Genomic DNA, 18,579 nt, shown 5'->3' with positions numbered 1-18,579 from the left:
GTCCACAAATTGAGCTATTGAACCGGAACCCCTCCAGTTATCATGAAAGATTTTGGTCATGAGGAGGTCATGTGGGTTTAGAACAGACCACCTCCCCAGCATAAAGGGAATCAGCTGTGGTAAGGTGACCCTGAAGTCAGAAGACTGGCTTGACAGTCATCTGACTCAACAGCGGTTAGCTGGGTGCTGGGGGCAAGTCCCTCCCAGCACTGTTATGAGGGCTGGGTGAGCTTATGTGTTTGGGTGAGTCTGGCCCATGGTAGGCACTTGGTGTTAGTTGAATGTGAAGACATGTGCTCCAGAGCATGGTTCAGGATGTCATATTTGCTTAGTTATTTGTTTTAACTCTTTTTTTTTTTTTAATTTTAAACAAAAAGGTAGATTTAATGCAATAACAACATTAATCTGAGGATAAATAAATCCATAACAGACTTTAAAGTTTGAGATTTTTTTTTTCTTTTCTTTGCAGAGAGAATGGTTTTCTGAAAGCACATAGGACTGAAGATGTCAAACAAAATATAATTTCTTAGTGTCCAGGTGAAATAGGCTTGGTCCTCCCTGCTGCCCTCCTACCACCACTGGCCAAGGAGACAGCTTCTCCCCTTTAACTCAGGGTGGATGTTGGTTTCAAGAGTAACTGAGTGGTTTGTTTCCTGAATCATCTTCTTGTGATCCCATGCTCTTTTGCACAAACTGGGGGTTTACTGTGATCTCCTGGTCCATAGCCTTCAGCCGTTCATCCAGCTCTATGCACTTCAGCATCTCCTGATCAATGTTATGAAGCATGGCCGGGTTATTATATTTTTCAGGGTTATCGTGGAAACTGACCATACCATCCTTCTGATTAATACTTGCAAAAATTTCTCCATCCTCTATCTTGTGCAGGATGTATTTTTCTGCCTCCTGAGGTCCAGATAACTGCACACGACTTGCCATATCGTGTAACGACAGTGTTAAAAAGGTCTTGGTTAGCCTCTGAATGTTCTTCTTATAAAGAGAGGACAAGCATTGCTTCACCAGTCCCATGTTGTTATCACAAGTAAAGGTTTCACTGTGCTTGTTCACCAGGTTTCGGAGTTCTGAGGGGTTGTTGGTTGAATAAACTTGTGCTAACTCATGATACGCATTTCTTAGAGGCTTAATGAATCTACCCACAATTTGAGACGTGTATTTCGGTAGCTGTTGTACTTTTCCAAGTAATATCAAAGAAACTAGAATAAACTTTTTATATGATTCCAACATGATGTGACTGACAGCCATGGCAGGAGTAGTTATAGCCTGTTCATAAAGTAGAATGCTCTTTCAAAGTTCTTCAGCCCAGTATATATCATTCCTCCATAATAATAGTAACATAAAAAGTGCTTTGCATCGTAAACTCCATTCTCTTTACAGATATCCATCATGTCCACGTCAAGATATGGGAGGGCAGGCTTAAAGCATTTAGCTAGCAAACAAAGCTGGCACAGGTCAGCGTGTATTGAGGTCAGCTGGTTTGTATTCATCGGCATCTTGTCTATGGCTTGCTTAAGGATGCCAATTCCTCGCAGGGGCTGTTTTCTTTCCACGAGTGCATTTGTTAGCTGATGGCAAAGCCCAGCAAAAGTGTCTGTTGCATATCGAATGTGCTCCCCATTACAAGTACTGATGAAAAGCTGAATCTGTGAGAATAACGTTTGGAAGTCAGGAACACTGGGCATAGAAAACTTCACAAATAAAACAGCAAGGATGCCCAAGGAGTGCTCTTGTACATCCAGAGCCCCAAGCACAGTGTCCAGATGGGATAAGTTCTTTGCAAGGAGCTCTCCACTCTTGTTGATCAGTTCACAAAGCTGAGTCATTTGCCCATCATTGTATTACAGATATCACTGGTAGGTGTGAACTAGCATCTTCCAGTTAAATAATTTGCCCTTTTTTCTTCTTACTCACTACTCTAAATACACTTACAGCAATATGAGACACCCAGACATAAACATTTCAGTTCATTATTTTTTCCCCAATTAAATAACCAATGAAGAGTTGAGACTTAAAAGCTGGGTCATTATGAAATCACAGGCTAGCTAGTGCAGGCCAAGAGGAGAGAGTCAGAAGTAAGTTTAAGTGCCATATGGTGCATCTGAAATGAGCCCAACCTGAGACATGACCAATGAATTTCCTCCAGAGAAAGTTGGAGATTGTGATGCCCCCTCACCAAAAAGGTCCATGTTAGGAAACTGAATAAAAGCAGAGAAAACAAACTTGGAAACATTTACTATGCAGTGAGCATGAGGCACAGAAGACACAGGCAGTTAAAGTAAGATATTTATCTTTGCCTGGCAGACTCTTCCTAAAACAGTGTCTTGCACAGAGCATGTATATAGAAGCTTTTAGGTAAGTGACCCCATTTGATGCTCAACAGCCCTAGTTCCATTTTGCAAAGGAGAAGTTGGCCCAGGGAAAGTAAGTGGCTCTGCACATGGAGTGATTGAGACAGGACCCCAACCCAAATCTTCTAAACACACTACATCCCGGGGGTAGAAACTAAGTGTTCATGGCATAAATGAATGAATGAATGGTTTCTTCACTCATAGAGACTGCAAGTCTCTGCCTTACCCATGAACCTAGTTTCTATTAATAATAAAGGAAACGAGGGAGAAGTATTTCAATAAGCATCGCTCCACACCTGATCAGTTAAGCCTTACAACAATAGTGAGGTGGACAGCACCCCTCCATTTTTACAAATGGGAGATAAGACTCAACAGATTAAAGGTGATGTCCAAGGTCAAGCAGTTCCTAGAACTTTATATCAATGACCGTTAACAGTAACTTGTATCTGTTGTGCCCCATCTAATAGGTACTGTTCCAAATGCTTTTACATGGTTTCTCTCGTTCAGTCCTAACAACTCTATGTGAAGTAGGGACTAATTTTTATCTCACAGCTGAAGAAACCGAGCGGTTAGAGAGGCCTCCACAGCCAGCAGCTAGTTACTAATTATGAGCCCAGGGCTCTCTATTCAGGTGATGAGATGAATGAACCAAACAGCATGAAAATTAATGGCAAAGTAATCATGGTCACAATTCTACCCCCAGAAATGGGGCTCTGCGAGCGAGAGCTCCCCCCTCATTCCACGGGACTGAAACAGGCGCAGAGGCCTACCAAGCGGAATGAGGCAACGGAGGGCCGCCAGGCGCCTCAGGGCCAAGGCACCCAGAAAGGATTCGCCTGCTGCCCGTGCCCCGGCCTAGGCCGGGGTGGCCCGGTGGGCCTGTTTTAACTCTTGAGTGACTTCATAACATGGTAGTTAAGAGCCTGTAGAACTAGTTTGCATGCTGGCTCTGCCACTCAGTACCTGTGGGGCCCTGTGCAGATCATTCAACCTCTCTGGCCTCACTCTTTTCATTTATAAATTGGGGGTGATGAGAGCACCTATCTTACATGGTTTCTGGGAGAATTAGTTAACATGTAAGGAAGCACTTAGAACCATGCTTGGCATCTAGCAAGAATGCAGTAAATGTCAGCTGTTATTTGTTATGGCTACTAACAACACAGAAAATCTGTAGGTTTATCAGGGTTCTCAACTTCTTGACATATGAGAAATTCTATATGATTCTATATTTTTCTGGAAAGAGAGACAGTAGCTTCCATCAGATTCTGCAGAGACTGGGACCCATAAATGGTTAAGAAATGTGGATTTAAGCTGGAAACTCTTCGTTTTTGGCATATTTCTTCTGCCCTTTTAAAGTATTTTTGAATCAACATTCTGATTTGTTCATTGAAGAAACAATCAGAAGCCATAGGTAAGCACAAAGAGACTAAAAGTTACCAGTAATCTCCTTATCCGGAGATGATAAATTTGTAACATTGTCTAAAAATTATGATCACATTAACCCACTTAAACATTTTTGAAATATATCCTGCCAAAGCATTTTCTATACATACTTAACTGTCTATCTCTTTCCTCCCTCCCTTTCTCCTTCTGTCCCTTTATATTTTATATTACAGTAAAATTAAAATGAATACAGCAGTGGAACAGTATCATAAATCCCATAGGCATGTTACTTGGGGTCAGTGATCATTTACACATTGGCCCATCCTGATCATTTCCCCTCGCACACCCCCGCCCAACCTTGACAGGCTGGCCTATGTTTCAGCAAATCCCAGGTAATATTTGTAATTTTATTTGTAGTTTTTTTATTTCTTTTTTATGTACCTCTTAAAGGAAAGAAATCTTTTAACTTAAGTGCAATACCATTATCACACCTAAAAATAATTCCTTTAATCATTATTCACTCAGTATTCAAGTTTCTCTGGTTAGGTCTTTTTTTTTTTTTAGCACTTTGTTCATTCAAATCATGATCTAAACGTCCACACATTGTATTTGGCAAGTATGTCTTTTAATCTATAGGTAACCACCCCCTCCCTCCTTTTTTCCTTGCAATTTGTTTGTTAAACTGGCTGGTTTGTCCTGTAGAATTTCCCACATTCTGGAAACATCCCATGGTGTTGTCTAAGACGTACAGTACAATGGCAGTAGGTTTGTAGTATCCTACTCTGTGTTTTTATTTAACTCACCATTTTACATTCCTTTTTCTCTCTTGCCTTCTTTTATAGCAATGAAGTATCCCTTCCTTCTTTCCTTCCTTCCCTCCTTCTCTTCCTCCCTCCTTTTTTATTTTTGCATCTTTTGTTAAAGATTCTTGTAAAGTTTACTCTAGACGCTACAGTATGCATCCTTGACTTAGCTCATTTTTTACCACTTTCCCAACAGTGCTGGAACCTTTAGAACACTTTCTCTGTCTTTCCGTCTTTTGTGTTATTGTTTTGTGATAAACTCATGAGTTTTAACTTTTCACATGTTTTAATCCACTGCAGTTTTTTATTCTTTTTGATGCTGAATTTAATTGTAGAATAACATCATGTACTTTGGAACATCAAAATTAGGCTTACATTGTAAATACAGTAATTTGCAGATTTTCAGTCTTCTTTCTTTCCTTCTTTTAATAAGGAAGTATTCCTTCACACCACCCTCATCTCACCTCTCATCTATTCTGTCACCATGTCCCGTCTGTCATATCTCTCTTTAATCCTGTGCTTTTCTTCACCCCGACAGTTCCCACCGGAACTCAGTCCCCTCAGCAGCTACTGAATGGCAGTCTCAACTACATTAAACTACTGCAGTTACTTCCTACTGGGTTTTCTGCTGTTCCTCTTGCCCTCCTTCAGTAACTCTACTGCCCAAAGTACAGAGTGGCCTCCAATTCTTTCCTCATCTTTAGAAGAGTTTGTATGAGCTTTGATCTACCTGGTCTTTAGAGTTTAGTAGAATGCGTAACTTATCTTTGCATCCCTAAAAATAAATAGTTGACTCTGGCCTGTTTGTGATCCTTCTATGAATGGAATCACACAGTATGTATTCTCTCATGTCCTTTGTTTGTTTGTTTGTTTGTTTGTTTGGTTTTTGCTTAGTGTTCTTGTGAAGTTCATTTGTGTTGTGCACGATCCTTAATCGTGCATTTTCATTGCCATTTAGTTTCCATTATGTGAATATACCACAGTTCACTAATCCATTTTACTATTGGTGGATACTTGTAGTTCCCAGTTTGGGGCAGCTGTGAGCAATGCTGCTGTGAACATTCTAGTATATATAATCTAGTGTACATCATCCTAGTTTTTCTAGTATATATACATAGAAGTAGATTTTTTAGGTCATATGTATCATTAACTTCATTAGAAAATAAATTTTTAATTTTCAAAATTGTACCATTTTACACATTCAGTATATGAGCATTCTCATTTCTCTACATTTTTGTCTATACTTTTGGTCTCAGATGGCATGACTTTGGTAATATAGTGGCTGTAAAAATGAGTATTCTGTTCACTCAATATGCTTTCCCCCATATTTGCTGTGTAACGGTATAGACACTGAAAGCCTTGCCTTTCTGGAACTTACAACATAGAAGACAAACATTAATAAGAGAATGAGTATTTAGCTTTGTAGTTAACAACTGCAAAATGCAGTGAGGGAGAAGTACAGGGCACTCTGTAAGCTTATGATACAGGGACTGCAGCAATGGGGCATCATGTTTCTACATTTAGCCAAGAAACTTGCACCAGACTGTACAGCTGGTCTATTCCTTTCAGTCATCTTATTAACACAGTTACTAAATTGATCTTGCTGTACTCTGTGTGGCTTTTCAGGAAGGCTCTGATGACAGGCTCACATTTGTAGTTTATTTTTTGCCCAGAAACAGACCCGTTGATCCCACCAAAGGCAAATATTGGACCCTCAGATATCACAGAAGCTCTACACAGCCTGTTTTTTTCCTGAAGGGTTACCATGGATGGGAAGCCTGTGCCCAAAGTTCCTCCAAATCTTTTAGATGATACCATACAGTTTGTTATAAGGAGCTTCCAACTGTTTATACCTTGCTCATGGACGTGAACGATAGTGTGTGGGTGTGTCTTTATGGATAGCCCACTCTGAAAAACCTACACTTTTTAATCCTCTGAAATGATTAGATTTGAGACAAGAGTGTTTTTTCTCTGGCATTACTTAGGTGACCACCTCCATGTTCTTAGACCCTCTAAGATTCCTGGACAGGATCTTAGGAATCATCTAATCCTTTCTCAGCCAGTGCTTGAGTCCCTTCTATGACATCCTAGCCAGTTGGCCACCAGCATCTGGACCCTAACCAGAGATGGGAAACTCAATCTCCCCATGCCATGTGTTCCATTTATAGAAAGCTCTAATAGTTAGAAAAGCCCTCTACTTTCTAAGAAAATACATAGCCCACAGGCTTTTTTGTTACTGTAAAATGCTGAGGACTTAGTGTAAAAGAAGATCTAATGTTAAAGTTTTCCTTCACAGGATGAGAAATAGGGGGCCCCCTTTGAGTAATGCCCTCTGCCCAGGGCAAGCAGCCCTTAGATGGTGCTTCAGTCAGAATTTCCCAGACCCACTTTGGGAAATCTCACAGTGGTATTAAACTGCACTAGATCCTGAGCAGCAGATTAGACCCCCGGGGAGCCTTACCATTGTAGCTGCCAGTGCCTCCAGCTGCGCAGAACTCTGTGCCAGCCCTCACGCTTTCAGGAAACAATGATATTTTTCCCCCTGGGTCTCACCCTTTGTAGACATTGCTTGTGATTGCAGTGCAAATGTCAACTGAGGGATTTATGGAGACAAACAGTTCCATTCTGCAGTAGACTTGGAGAGACTATTTAACTGGGTAATTCAGAGTGACTTTCCCTGATAACCTTGATCAAGGCACTTCAGAATTGAGGTGTGGTGTTTTCCAGTTCAGCCTCAGTGCTCCTTTGGCTGTTGTTTGCTTGGTTCCTAAGATTTTCTGGGCCAGGTGGAGCTTAATTTTGTTGTTAATTTTCCCCCTTTCTGTTGAAACTGAGTTATTGCTCTGCAAACCTGTGGTTTTCAGTGCAGTGGCTTTAAGACACATTTATATCTGTTACTGGAGCTGAATGTCTAAAGAACTGCTTTATTAAGTACCAATTATAACAGCTCCTTCTTGCTTTGTTTGCAGAGATAAAAATGGATTCAGTAGAGCTTCTGGGTCCTTCATAAAAGAGGAGCGATGGTGTGGATAGGTGGGTGGGCAATGTGGCGAGGTGAGATCACTCGCTCAGTGCAGATTCTGAGTGCCCAGGACTTAGGTGGGCAGCAGCTGCCAGCTTTCCTAAGTCTGCCATTTGGGCACCTCTCCAAGCCAGTGTGTTTTCTGTTCCTGGCTGGGCAGTATGGAGGTGTTGCCTGGTCACCTTTTTTGCTAAGTGAAGAAAATAAGTTTGGGGATTTAGAAGCACATTTACATGTGATATTAATTACTCAGGAACTTAGAAAAACTTTCAGTTTATATGTATGACCTGTATATTAACTTGTTCTATTAATTAATGTGTAATTAATTAAAAAGAAGAGTGAGTAGGGTCCCTTCTTCCCTCTCTAGACTAGTTTTGGGGGAATCCCATCCCCAGAATTGGGGAGAAGAGAATAAGATGTAGCTTGTATTTGCTGAGAGTATTGGTGTCTTAGTGAATATATGTTTCCTTGGAGACAAGTTGTATTTTCTCCTAGACCAGAATGAGATCCTTGTGTGTGGGAAGAAAATGGTTTTATTTGCTGGCAGTTTTCTGGTAAGATAGAAAGGCAAAAAATTAAAAATAAAAAAAATGCTTGATCACTCACTGCTTTTGACTGTATCAGTCTGAGGCAGGGGGAGAGAAAAATCCAAATGGAAGGGTTTAGTGCCATGGTTTGATATCCCTGGTGTGGCTGATCCACATCAGCAGTGCTTTCCCATACTCGTAATTCTGGAAATAGTTTACATTGGGAATTGAGAAAATTATAGTAATTTTCTTTAGTTAATTAAACTGTTATCTTTCTCCCTTCTACCTGAAACAATTAAGTAGAGAAAAAGATTTACATCTAACAGGAGACAATGTTTCTTTGTTTTTGCCCACTTCAAGTACAAAAGCTTTAGTAGAACCTGGTCCTAACTATTAAATTATATATTATTTCAGCTGGCTATAATACTTTCATTTTTTTTCTGCATAAGGGCCATTTAGGTTTTAAAAATGTTTTGTTAATTAAACAATATAATACCTGTATTACTAATTTAAAAATATGAATTCTTTTAAAAAAATCAGACATGGGAATGCATAAAAAGAAAGTCATTCATGATTCTACCAGCCAGATGCCACTGTTGGCATTTAGATAGCTGTTTGTGCAATCTTTTATTTAGTTATGTATTCATTCATTTAGTAAGTATTTATTGTGTATCTACTAAATGATGGAAATTAGGTAGTAGGGATATAGCAGTTAAGACAGAAAAAATAGTCCCTCTTCTTTTGTTTACTCATATTCACATTTAAAGCTATAAATTTCCCTGTAAGGACTGCTTTAGCTACATCCCACAAATGTTGATATCTTTGTTATTAGTTCAAAATATTTTATAATTTCTTATGATTTTTTTTTCTTTGATTCATATATTACTTCAATGTATGTTGTTTAATTCTTTAACTTTTGGGATTTTCCTAAATATCTTAATGTTACCAAGTTAGAACTTAATCTTACAGTTAGGGAATATATTCTGTATGATTTCAAACTTTTGAAATTTATTATGACATGTTTTGTATCCTAACACATGATCTATCCTGGTAAATGTACTTGAAAACAGGGTCTCTGAGCCCTGTTGATAATTCTTAGGTCGGGTAACTTTTGTTGGGTGCTGCCCTGTGCATTATTGGATATACAGCAGCATCCCTGGCTTCTACCTCCCTGAAGCCAGTAGTGTCCAGACATTGCCAAATGTCCCCTTGAAGGAAAAGTTGCCTTGCTGAGAACCACTGCATTGGAAAGAATGTATGTTTTGTAGTTATTGAGTATAGTATTCTATAATTGTCAGTAGGTCATGGTGTTTGATGGTTTATTCAGATCCTCTGTTTTTCTTGATATTTTCCCCCCTAGTTTTTCTGTCTCTTGCTGAGCAAGGAGTATTAAAATATCTGATTGTGGGATTGCCTTATTTCTCCTTCTAATCTGTCAGTTTTTGCTTTATGAGTTTTTCACTTTAAAAAACAAGCTTTGTTGAGGTATATAATTCATATACTATAAAATTCACCCATTGTGTCTTTTTTTTTTTAAGTAATTTGCTAAATTGTGCAACTAACATCATAATCCAGTTTTGAAACATTTCTATTACACCAATGAGATCTCTTGTATCTAGCAGTTAATCTCTTTTGCAAGCTCCAGGCCACCTATAATCTAATTTCTCTCTATGGATATTTACCTTTTTTGGACATTTCGTACAAATGGAGTCTTGCACCATGTGGTCTTTTGTGTCTGATTTCTTTCACTTACAGAACAGTTTTCAGGCTCATGTGTGTTGTAGCATGTAGTTTATTCCTTTTCGTTGGTGAATATTGTTTCAGCTTCATGTATTTTTGAGGCTCTATTATGAGGAACTTCCATACTGTTATTATTTTTTTCTAGTAAATTGACTAGAAATTTATTTCAATTTTTAGGAAATACCATTTTTCATTTTGTCTCAATAGTTTTGTCTAAAATCTACTTTATCTGATATTAATAAAACTTTCTACATACTTATGTTAACTCTTCACATAGTGTATCTTTTTTCATCCATTTACTTTCAATCTGTGTCTTTATATTTAAAATATGGATCTTATGGATTGAATATAGCTGGCCTTACTTTTTAAAAAGATCCACTCTGAAATTTTATCTTTTACTTGAAATGTTTATTCCATTGATATTTAATGTAATTATTGATATGATTGGGTTTGGGGCTTCCATTTTATTACTTGTTTTCTATTACCCCCCTCAGTTTTTTGTACTTCTGTTTCTCTTTATCCACTTAAAAAAAATTTTGATCATATGTGTGTGTGTGTGTGTGTGTGTGTATTTACAATTCCATTTTCAGTTTCACCATAGTATATCTTTGTATGTTGTTTTTAAGTGACTGTTAAAGATGACAGTGTACATTCTTCACTTCTCACCATCTACTTACAGTTACTAATGTTACTATTTGACATAAAACACAGAAAGCTTATGACTGGGTAGGTGTGTAGTCCTTCCACCCCTGCCCTACCTTGTCATTTATGCTCTAGTTCTTATATGTATTTCACTATGTATATTATAAACCCCAGAGGACAATGTCACAATTACCATTTTTGATGCTCTTCATACTTTCTTGAGGATCTAGATTTCCATCTGTTATTATTTCCCTTTGACTAGAAGAACTTCTTTTAACTTTTCTTGTAGTGCAGGTCTATTAATGATGAATTCTCTTCATTTTTCATTCATTCTTGAGGGATATGTATTTATGGAATATAAGAATTCTGCATTGATAGTTTTTTTTTTATAGCACATTAAATATTCTGTTCCACTGTCAGCTGCCCTCCATAATTTCTGATGAGAGGTCAGTTTCCAGTTGAATCATTCCTTTATAATGGGTTATTTTTCTCTGTATGTTTTTAAGATTTACCTTTGCTTTTGGTTTAAGGTAGTTTGACTATGATGTGCCTTGGTTGGCCTTCTTTGAATTTAACCTGTTAGTGTTTGTTGAGTATCTTTAATCTGTAAATGTATATTTTTCACCAGATTTAGGAAATACTCAGCCATTATTTTTCAAATAGTTTTTCTGCCGTATTCTCTCCTCCTCTTCTGGGACTCCAATTACATGTATGATATCATCTGACAGGTCTCTGAGTGTTTAACTTTTATTTCAATCTTTGTTTCCCTATAGTCTTCTCATTGGATAATTTCCATTGATCTGTCTTCAAGTCCATTTGCTCTTTTCTCTATCTCCAGTTTGTTATTGTCTATCCAGTATATTAATTTTTCAGTTCTAGAATTTCTATTTGATTTTTTGTTTGTTTCTCTGCTGAGATTTCTTATTTTTTGTTCATTATGAATATATTTCATTTTACCAAAAATAATTATATTATCTTCTTTAAAATCCTTGTCTGCTAATTCCAACGTTGAGATCATCCCAAAATATGTCTCAATTGTTTTTTCAGAATGTTATCCATTTCCTGGTTCTTCACATATTATAAGTTTATAATCTTATAAATTTAGGACATTGAGAATGTAAAGTTTTGAGAGACTATGGATTCTGTTATTTCTTATCATTAAGTATTGCATTTTCTTTAGTTTTTACAGGCAGTTATTTGGCTGGACTCAAACTACAAACCCTGTTTCTTAGGTGGCAGCTTGAATCTTTTATCACCCTTTTGTCTCTAGTTGAGTTGGTGTGCATGTACACTGTGCCTGTGTGGCTCAGGGTTCAGCCAAAGATGTGACCAGACATAGTTAGGGATACCCTCTCAGATTCTTTTCCTTCTTTCCAGCGGACATGGTTTCCCAGATTCAGTTTTCTGGTGTCTAGACCAGAAAGACTGCATTTGTTCTGCTGTAGACCCCCCAGATAAAGGCTGTGAAACCAGCCACTCATTCTGTGCCACTGTCCCCTCCAAGGACTACCCATCTGCCTGTTAGCATTTACTCTCTAATGCTTTCAGGTAGCCGCTTTTATTTATAGTATCTGAGTTTATAGTTTTCTAGAAGAGTGTTGGAATGATAGGCTCTTACTTCCAGACAGTTACTGAAGCCAGTGTATTGAACTTTCATATTTGTATGGGAGAGACAGATAAATAAAAAGAAAACATTCATAATGTTAAGTAGTTGTGTGTGTTATCTATTGCTTTGTTACAAATCAACCCAAAACTCTGAGGCTTAAGTGAACTATTTTTATTATAATTCCTGCAACTCTGAGCTAGCCAACGCTTGGCTGATCTAGGCTGGACGTAGCTGAACTTGTGTGTTTGTATTTTAGATGGCTCACTTGTGTGTCTGCAGGCCAGCTGGGGGTTTTGCTCTAGACTGGACTTGTCTGGGGCCTCTTAGTGAGAATAGCTCTCTTCAATAGTTCTCTATTCTCCCTGGGAGCAGTAGGCTAGCCTGGGCTTATCCTTGTTGTTGTGACAAAAATGTAAGCAATTTCACAAGTGCCAGTTCAAGCCTCTGCTTACTACACGTCATCCAACATCCACTGGCCAAAGCAAGTCACGTGACTGAACTCAGACTCAAGGAAGTATAACTCTTGATGAGAGGATCTGTAAAGTCATGTGGCAAACAAACCAATGTAGGCAGTGGTGAAGATTTGGGGCCTTTTGTGCATTCTATCATAACTAATAAGTGTCATAAAAAAATTAAAGGAGTATGGTAGAGCAGGTGTATGTGTGTAAATATACACATCTTTTATATACAAAATTGAAATTATATGTAGTTGTATAGCCTACTTGTTCATTTAATATGATACCCCCAATGTCATAAACAGTTCCCAACTCTTTGACCATTTTAAGCCATTTAAAATTTTTTACCCATTCCTGACATATTAAATGCTTACTTTTCAAAGTACTTTGTAAGTGTTGTCTTATTTCATCCTTACAACGACCTTAAGAAATAGATACTCTTACTGTCCCCACTTAACAGCTGGGAAGACTGAGGCATGGGGAGGCTAAGGAACTAGCCTGAAGTCATCCACTTAACAAGTAGCAGGGACAGGATATAATGCAGGACAGTCTGTTTCAATACCCATTCTGTGTATGCTAATGAAAGTATAAAAAGTTGTGGCCACATCTCTGAATGTTTCTTTAGATCATTTCCTAGCAGTGGAGTACTGGGTCGTAGGAAAGTTGTCACACTTAAGAATATTATTTTCATTTTGCTGCCAATTGACTGGGACTTCAAGGTTGTTGCTGGGCTAGTCTGTCCCTCACACTCCAAGACAGTGTAAATACCAGGCTTGCTTCTGAACTGCTGGAATGTAAGCTTGTACTCATGAGGGAGCTTCCATCAGTGGGAGACCCACAACTGGTGTGGTGTAAACTGTGGGTCACTGAAAAACACCTGGGCCAGTGGCTGGTACCATGGAGAGTGGCCCAGAGTAAGGCCCCAGGCCTGTGCCAGGTCAATTGCTATCACAGGCCCTACAGGGCTTTGCAAATGGCAGCCCCTTCTGGGCTAAGGGACAGCTGAATGGGTGACTAGTGTGAGTGTCCAGCACATTGCACGTGAAGCTCCCAGGGCCCCACACAGAGTCTGAGTAGGCACGGGGGGAAGGGTGTGATTTCAAAGGCCTAGTAGAAAGTGCAGACAGCTTCATGAAGGGCTGATCAGCTGAGTAGTGGGTTTTCTAAGTCTCTTGTCCTTTTTCTTTTTCTATTTTTATTCTGCCAGTTTGGGCTGTGTGGACATTTGTCTGATACTTCCTCCTATGAAACAATGAGGGAAATGAATGGAATGGAAGTGAAATCTGGTTGAGTTTTCAGCATTAAAGGTTCTGAATCAGAGCTGGGATAGGGATAAGGTTAAATTGAGAATTTGGGAATTTCTCTAGATTGGGTTTCTTTCAAGGTAACCCTTATTGCCAGTGAGTACCCCAAACTGCACATTATTACAGCAATTTGGGTTTTGGTTACTTGTAAGTGTTTAAAGTTTTATCTACTATGTCTATTGTGTATTTTGTGCCTAACAGTTTCTTTCTTTTTTTTTTTTGCTTCAGGTTAGCAGCAAAGATGAAGATTTTCTTGATCTTTCTGTTGATGTGGAGCAGAATACGTCTATTACCCACTGTCTGAGGTAACCTCATGAATTCTGACTGCGGTCTGAGCTTATCAGTAGTTTAGTAAATAAGTGGGGGGAGGAATCCTGTATTTTCAGGAGATCCTGTAGTCTTCCTGTTAGACCAACATAATCCTATTATTTTCTATTTCTTTCTTCCCAAGAGAAATAAAAAATAAGCATATGTGGTCTGGAGAAGAGTCTGCTGAGAAGAGAGAGGATTGAGTAGAAGTCATTAGTCACTAATTTTAAAAATAAGTTTTTAATCTTTAATATCAATTTGTGCTTTTGGTTTTCATCAGTCTCTCTGTCTCTCATGCACACACAATCACACAGTGCTACGGCTGCCTACCATTACTCTTTCTAAGCTAATCTATTATTTTAAAAAGTATGCACCTTTGCACTGAGAACCATGAGGGAATTGCCTTTTTCTCCATCTTTCAGCACTGTATGGAGATCATTGGTGGAAAGAAAACCCTCCTTGTTAGGTTTGAGAGTGGTAAGGAGCCCAGAGCATAAGAACAGTGCACACCCAGGATTACCATGGGGTTGCATATTGATGTGTATGTTTAAAATGTGCTCAGAGTTGGAATAAAGACATGATTCTTTTTTCCCCTTCTCAATCCCTTCTTTCCTCTCTGACTTCCAGCACGAGGTCATGGGGGGCTTATAATCAGCCCAGCCCTGGTCTAGACAGTGGGGATAGAGGAGTGAACGGACACAGTCCCTGCTCTCACAGCACTTACATTCTAGGGAATCCGCACATGATCCGATCAGTGCTCTGAGGGAAATGAAATGAGTCCAGAGAGTGGCGGGTGGCAGGTGGTGGGGGTGGCGAGTGTAGACTGAGTGGTCAGGGAAAGCCTCCCCATTGCTTAGGATACTGCGGCTCACAGATGTTTTATAGCGTTGTAACACAGCACTGTTGATTTTTATCAGTAGTAATCAGGTGACAGCACTGTCAGTAAAGGAGTCCAGGTTACCTGGAACCTTCTGGAAGGATAAATTAAAGGGGCTTGCTGAGGTGGTCAACTGCCAGAGAGTCATCTTTCAGGGCAAAGGGCTTCCTGGCTCACCTGGGTGTAGTATATGGGACTGGGTCTCCATTCCCCTGGGGTCTTCGGTCCCCTCCCCTCTGCCTGCACTATAGTTGCCTAGTTATCTCAGCACTTCTGTTGCTTTGGCATTTCACCCTTAGTCTCCAGATGCCTTTGGTCCGGGTATCTAGGACAAGTTAACTAGCTCTTTGTGAAGTGTTTTGTAGGCTAGGATGGCTTCTTCTTCTGAATGGTTCTTTTTATGGCATCAGTCACTAATATTCCTATGCAAAGAAGCCATTTTTATTTCTCCAAGGTTTTATGATCACAGGGAGTGGAAATAGTCAAGGTTGTGCCAGCTGTAGTTGCAGATGAGGGAATGGGAGGAAAGGTGTTATTTGCCCATCCCCCTTTTTTGAGAGGGGAGGTGGGAGGGGTGGAATTGAGTTAGGACGTTGACTGCTTCCCCTCCCTTCTGAGAAATTCCTGGGCTGTTCAAAAGGGCAGATGGCAGTGGCTGTAGCTTTGAGATCTTCACCAGGTAAAGGGCTAACTGGTTAGTTATTTCAATCCTTGGGAACCTTGTTACAAAGAAATGCAACCCAGATTCATGTTTCTGTTTTTTTTCTGGAGAAGTGTATATACATACTGGTCATACTGCTTACTTGGTGAAGGCAGGCTAGAGGCGTTTGGAGATGTTGAAGCTGCATTGGATGAGTACAGCCTCGGAGCCTTTTAAACAACATTAGATTCTCATCTGATTAGACTGTCCAGGCTGATACTCTCAGAGTGTCTGCCCACCCGCATTTGACATTAGCCCTAAATTAGACCCCACTGGCTTACCTATAGCTGCTGTCACACATGCCTGAGATCTCACCTCCCCAGTGTAATTGCGGAGAAGCCTGCAAGCCTGCCATGCGCCATTGAGAGTTCTGGGGTGGGAGTGACAGCCTTCCAGGCCATGCCAGTAGAATGAAGTGCAGGAGCAAGGCCTGGGGAATAAATGATGCCAGCTTTTTCTGAAACAACAGAGGAGAAATAATCCTGATCTTTTTGGCTCTTCTCATGGTTTAATTTGCTTTGCATTCTTGAGGGTTTGTTTTTTAAAATTAGAATTATGAATTTTCTTCTTCACATGACATCTGTATATCTCTCCTGATGTGATATTTTATCTTTCACTTATTTTGATGATGAAAAAAATTAGAAGCCAAGCTAAAATTGTGGGATTTGAATGTAAGCTATCTGCCCCTTACTTCCAGGATGGCTTTAGGTGTTGATCACTATGTGTCTGAACTTTTCTCACAGAGAAATGATGATATAAATAGTGATCAAATTCAGAATACAGGGCTAGAGGAGTCACTAAGTCCCTATTGTACCTGAACTATAATTCTAGTATCTCAAACCCCAGTACTGTGTCTTGGGCAAGGTGAGCCATCTGTATCATCAGAGAACACTGAGAAGGGGTTTTTTTTGGGGGTCTTTTGAAAAGTTCAAGGATGGCCTCAAGCAAAAACTTAAAAAATGTGAAGTTTATCTTGATTAGCCTTCCGTGGCCTTTTGGGCATCTTTTGTTTCCCACTTCAGTACCTTCGTCCTTCCCTGTGGCTCCTTCACAGAAATGTAGCTTTCTGCTCAGTGCCTGGTATTCTGGAGCCACTTTCCCTTCCTCTGTCTTTGTCTCATTGTAAATGCCCATCCTCACAGTGCTAGGGAAGCCACGTAGGTATTAGGAGGAAAGGGACCTTTTAAGTCTCTCAAAGCTTTATTTTTTAAAATTAATCTTAAAAAAAATTTTTTTTGTTGGAATACAGTTAGTATACAATATTATATTGGTTTCAGATGTACAACGTAGTGATTTGATAACTATATACATCACTAAATACCCTGGTACATATAGTTACCCCCTACTATCATACCAAGATATTACAATGTTATTTGTCATATTCTGTATGCTATACTTGTGTTCCTATGACTAATTTATTTTATAATTTGAAGTTTGTACCTCTTTAACCCCTTCAGCTATTTTACCCATCCTCCCACCCCTCCCCTATGGTTACCGACATTCTTGTCAGTATTTATGGGTCTGTTTCTTTTTTGTTTTGCTTTTTAGATCCCACGTATATAAGTGAAATCATATGATGTTTGTGTTTGTCTGAATTATTTCATTTAGCGTGATAACCTTTAGGTTTATCCATGTTGTTGCAAGTGGCAAGATCATCTTTTTTATGGCTGAATAATATTCCATTGTGTATATGTACCACCTCTTCTTTATCCATTCATCTATTGATGGGCTCTTGGGTTGCTTCCATATGTTGGCTATTATAAATAATGCTACAGTAAACATAGGTGTGTAAAAATTAATCTTTATAAAACAATTCCTTTTCTCCTTATTTTGAGAAAGTTCTTTTATGTACTGAGTTCATATACATCCCTACCACACATCCATTGCCACTTGCTTATTTATTAGTTTGTTCTGCTTCTCTGACCTGTGTTTTGAGTTTGGTTATTGATATATGTAGGGTATTTTCTAATATCTGAGACATATGTCTTTCTCATGGATTTCTTTTTATAATCTTTAATGCTCTAGTGTGTATCAGAATCACTTGGAGAAGTTGATAAAAATAGGGGCCCACCCATATTCAGTGTTGGTGAGTCTGGGTCTCTACTTTTAATTCATGTTCTGGGTGATTCTAGTAACAGCAATGCTTGAGAACCATTGCTCTAGATCTTTGCTTCTCAAACAGGGGTCTGTGGACAAGCACCATTGAGCCATGTGGGATCTCACTAGAAGGGCAGCATCTCAGGTCTCCCCCAGCAATGAATGAATTGGCATCTGCATTTTGACAAGCTCTGCAGGTGATTCAAAGGCATAGTAACCTTTGCAAAGCTTTGGGAATAGGGCTGTCAGCCTTGGCCATATATTGGAACCACCTGGGAAGCTTTAAGAACAGGAATGCCTGGATTCTACCTGAAGAGATTCTGATGTAATTGATGGTGGGGGGTGGGGGAGGTTGGAGGGGTTGGGGGAAAGGGGTGGCATTAGACCTTGTGATTGTTTTCAAAGCTCTCCAACTGGTGTGCCAGGAAAATAAGTTACAGGGGTGTATAGACCTCTCTGTTTCTGGGAGGTTAGGCAGAGCCTGGAGGTGCCAGAGCCCTGTGGCTAGCCGTGGGAGCAGCTGTGTTGGTTTACCGCAGCAGTCCTCTAGTATCATTTTCTATGTGGATCACGACATGAAAATTACTGGGAATCATTGTTCGAGACTTTTTTTTCCAAATCCTCTTTTAAACTGTTGTGTGGACAAGTTAAGATCATAATTAAAAATGTAGACATTAACTTGGACACAATAGCTGACTTTACAACAGAGAGCCTTCCCATCCAGGAATGCAGTGTTTCTTCATTTTTCAAG

The 18,579-nt window shown here is 39.4% G+C and overlaps 2 protein-coding genes across 3 annotated transcripts in view; one reads left to right on the top strand and one right to left on the bottom strand.

Annotated features, from left to right (window-relative positions):
* Positions 1 to 18,579, top strand: part of USP46 (ubiquitin specific peptidase 46) — a 59,422-nt gene that overhangs the window by 27,804 nt on the left and 13,039 nt on the right. For both annotated transcript variants that reach the window (XM_036892506.2, XM_057502225.1), the window contains exon 5: positions 14,074 to 14,150. In XM_036892506.2, the coding sequence (XP_036748401.1) occupies positions 14,074 to 14,150 (77 nt within the window). The remainder of the gene's footprint in view (positions 1 to 14,073; positions 14,151 to 18,579) is intronic.
* On the bottom strand, positions 336 to 1,859 carry LOC118916021 (COP9 signalosome complex subunit 3-like). The gene is given in 2 exon segments (XM_036892505.2): positions 336 to 1,289; positions 1,292 to 1,859. Coding segments are annotated over 2 exon segments (1,209 nt in total). The 5' UTR covers positions 1,839 to 1,859; the 3' UTR covers positions 336 to 627.

The sequence above is a fragment of the Manis pentadactyla genome, chromosome 5, assembly GCF_030020395.1.
Source record: "Manis pentadactyla isolate mManPen7 chromosome 5, mManPen7.hap1, whole genome shotgun sequence".
Classification (NCBI taxonomy): Eukaryota; Metazoa; Chordata; class Mammalia; order Pholidota; family Manidae; genus Manis; species Manis pentadactyla.
This window is presented reverse-complemented; position numbering and strand designations above follow the sequence as displayed.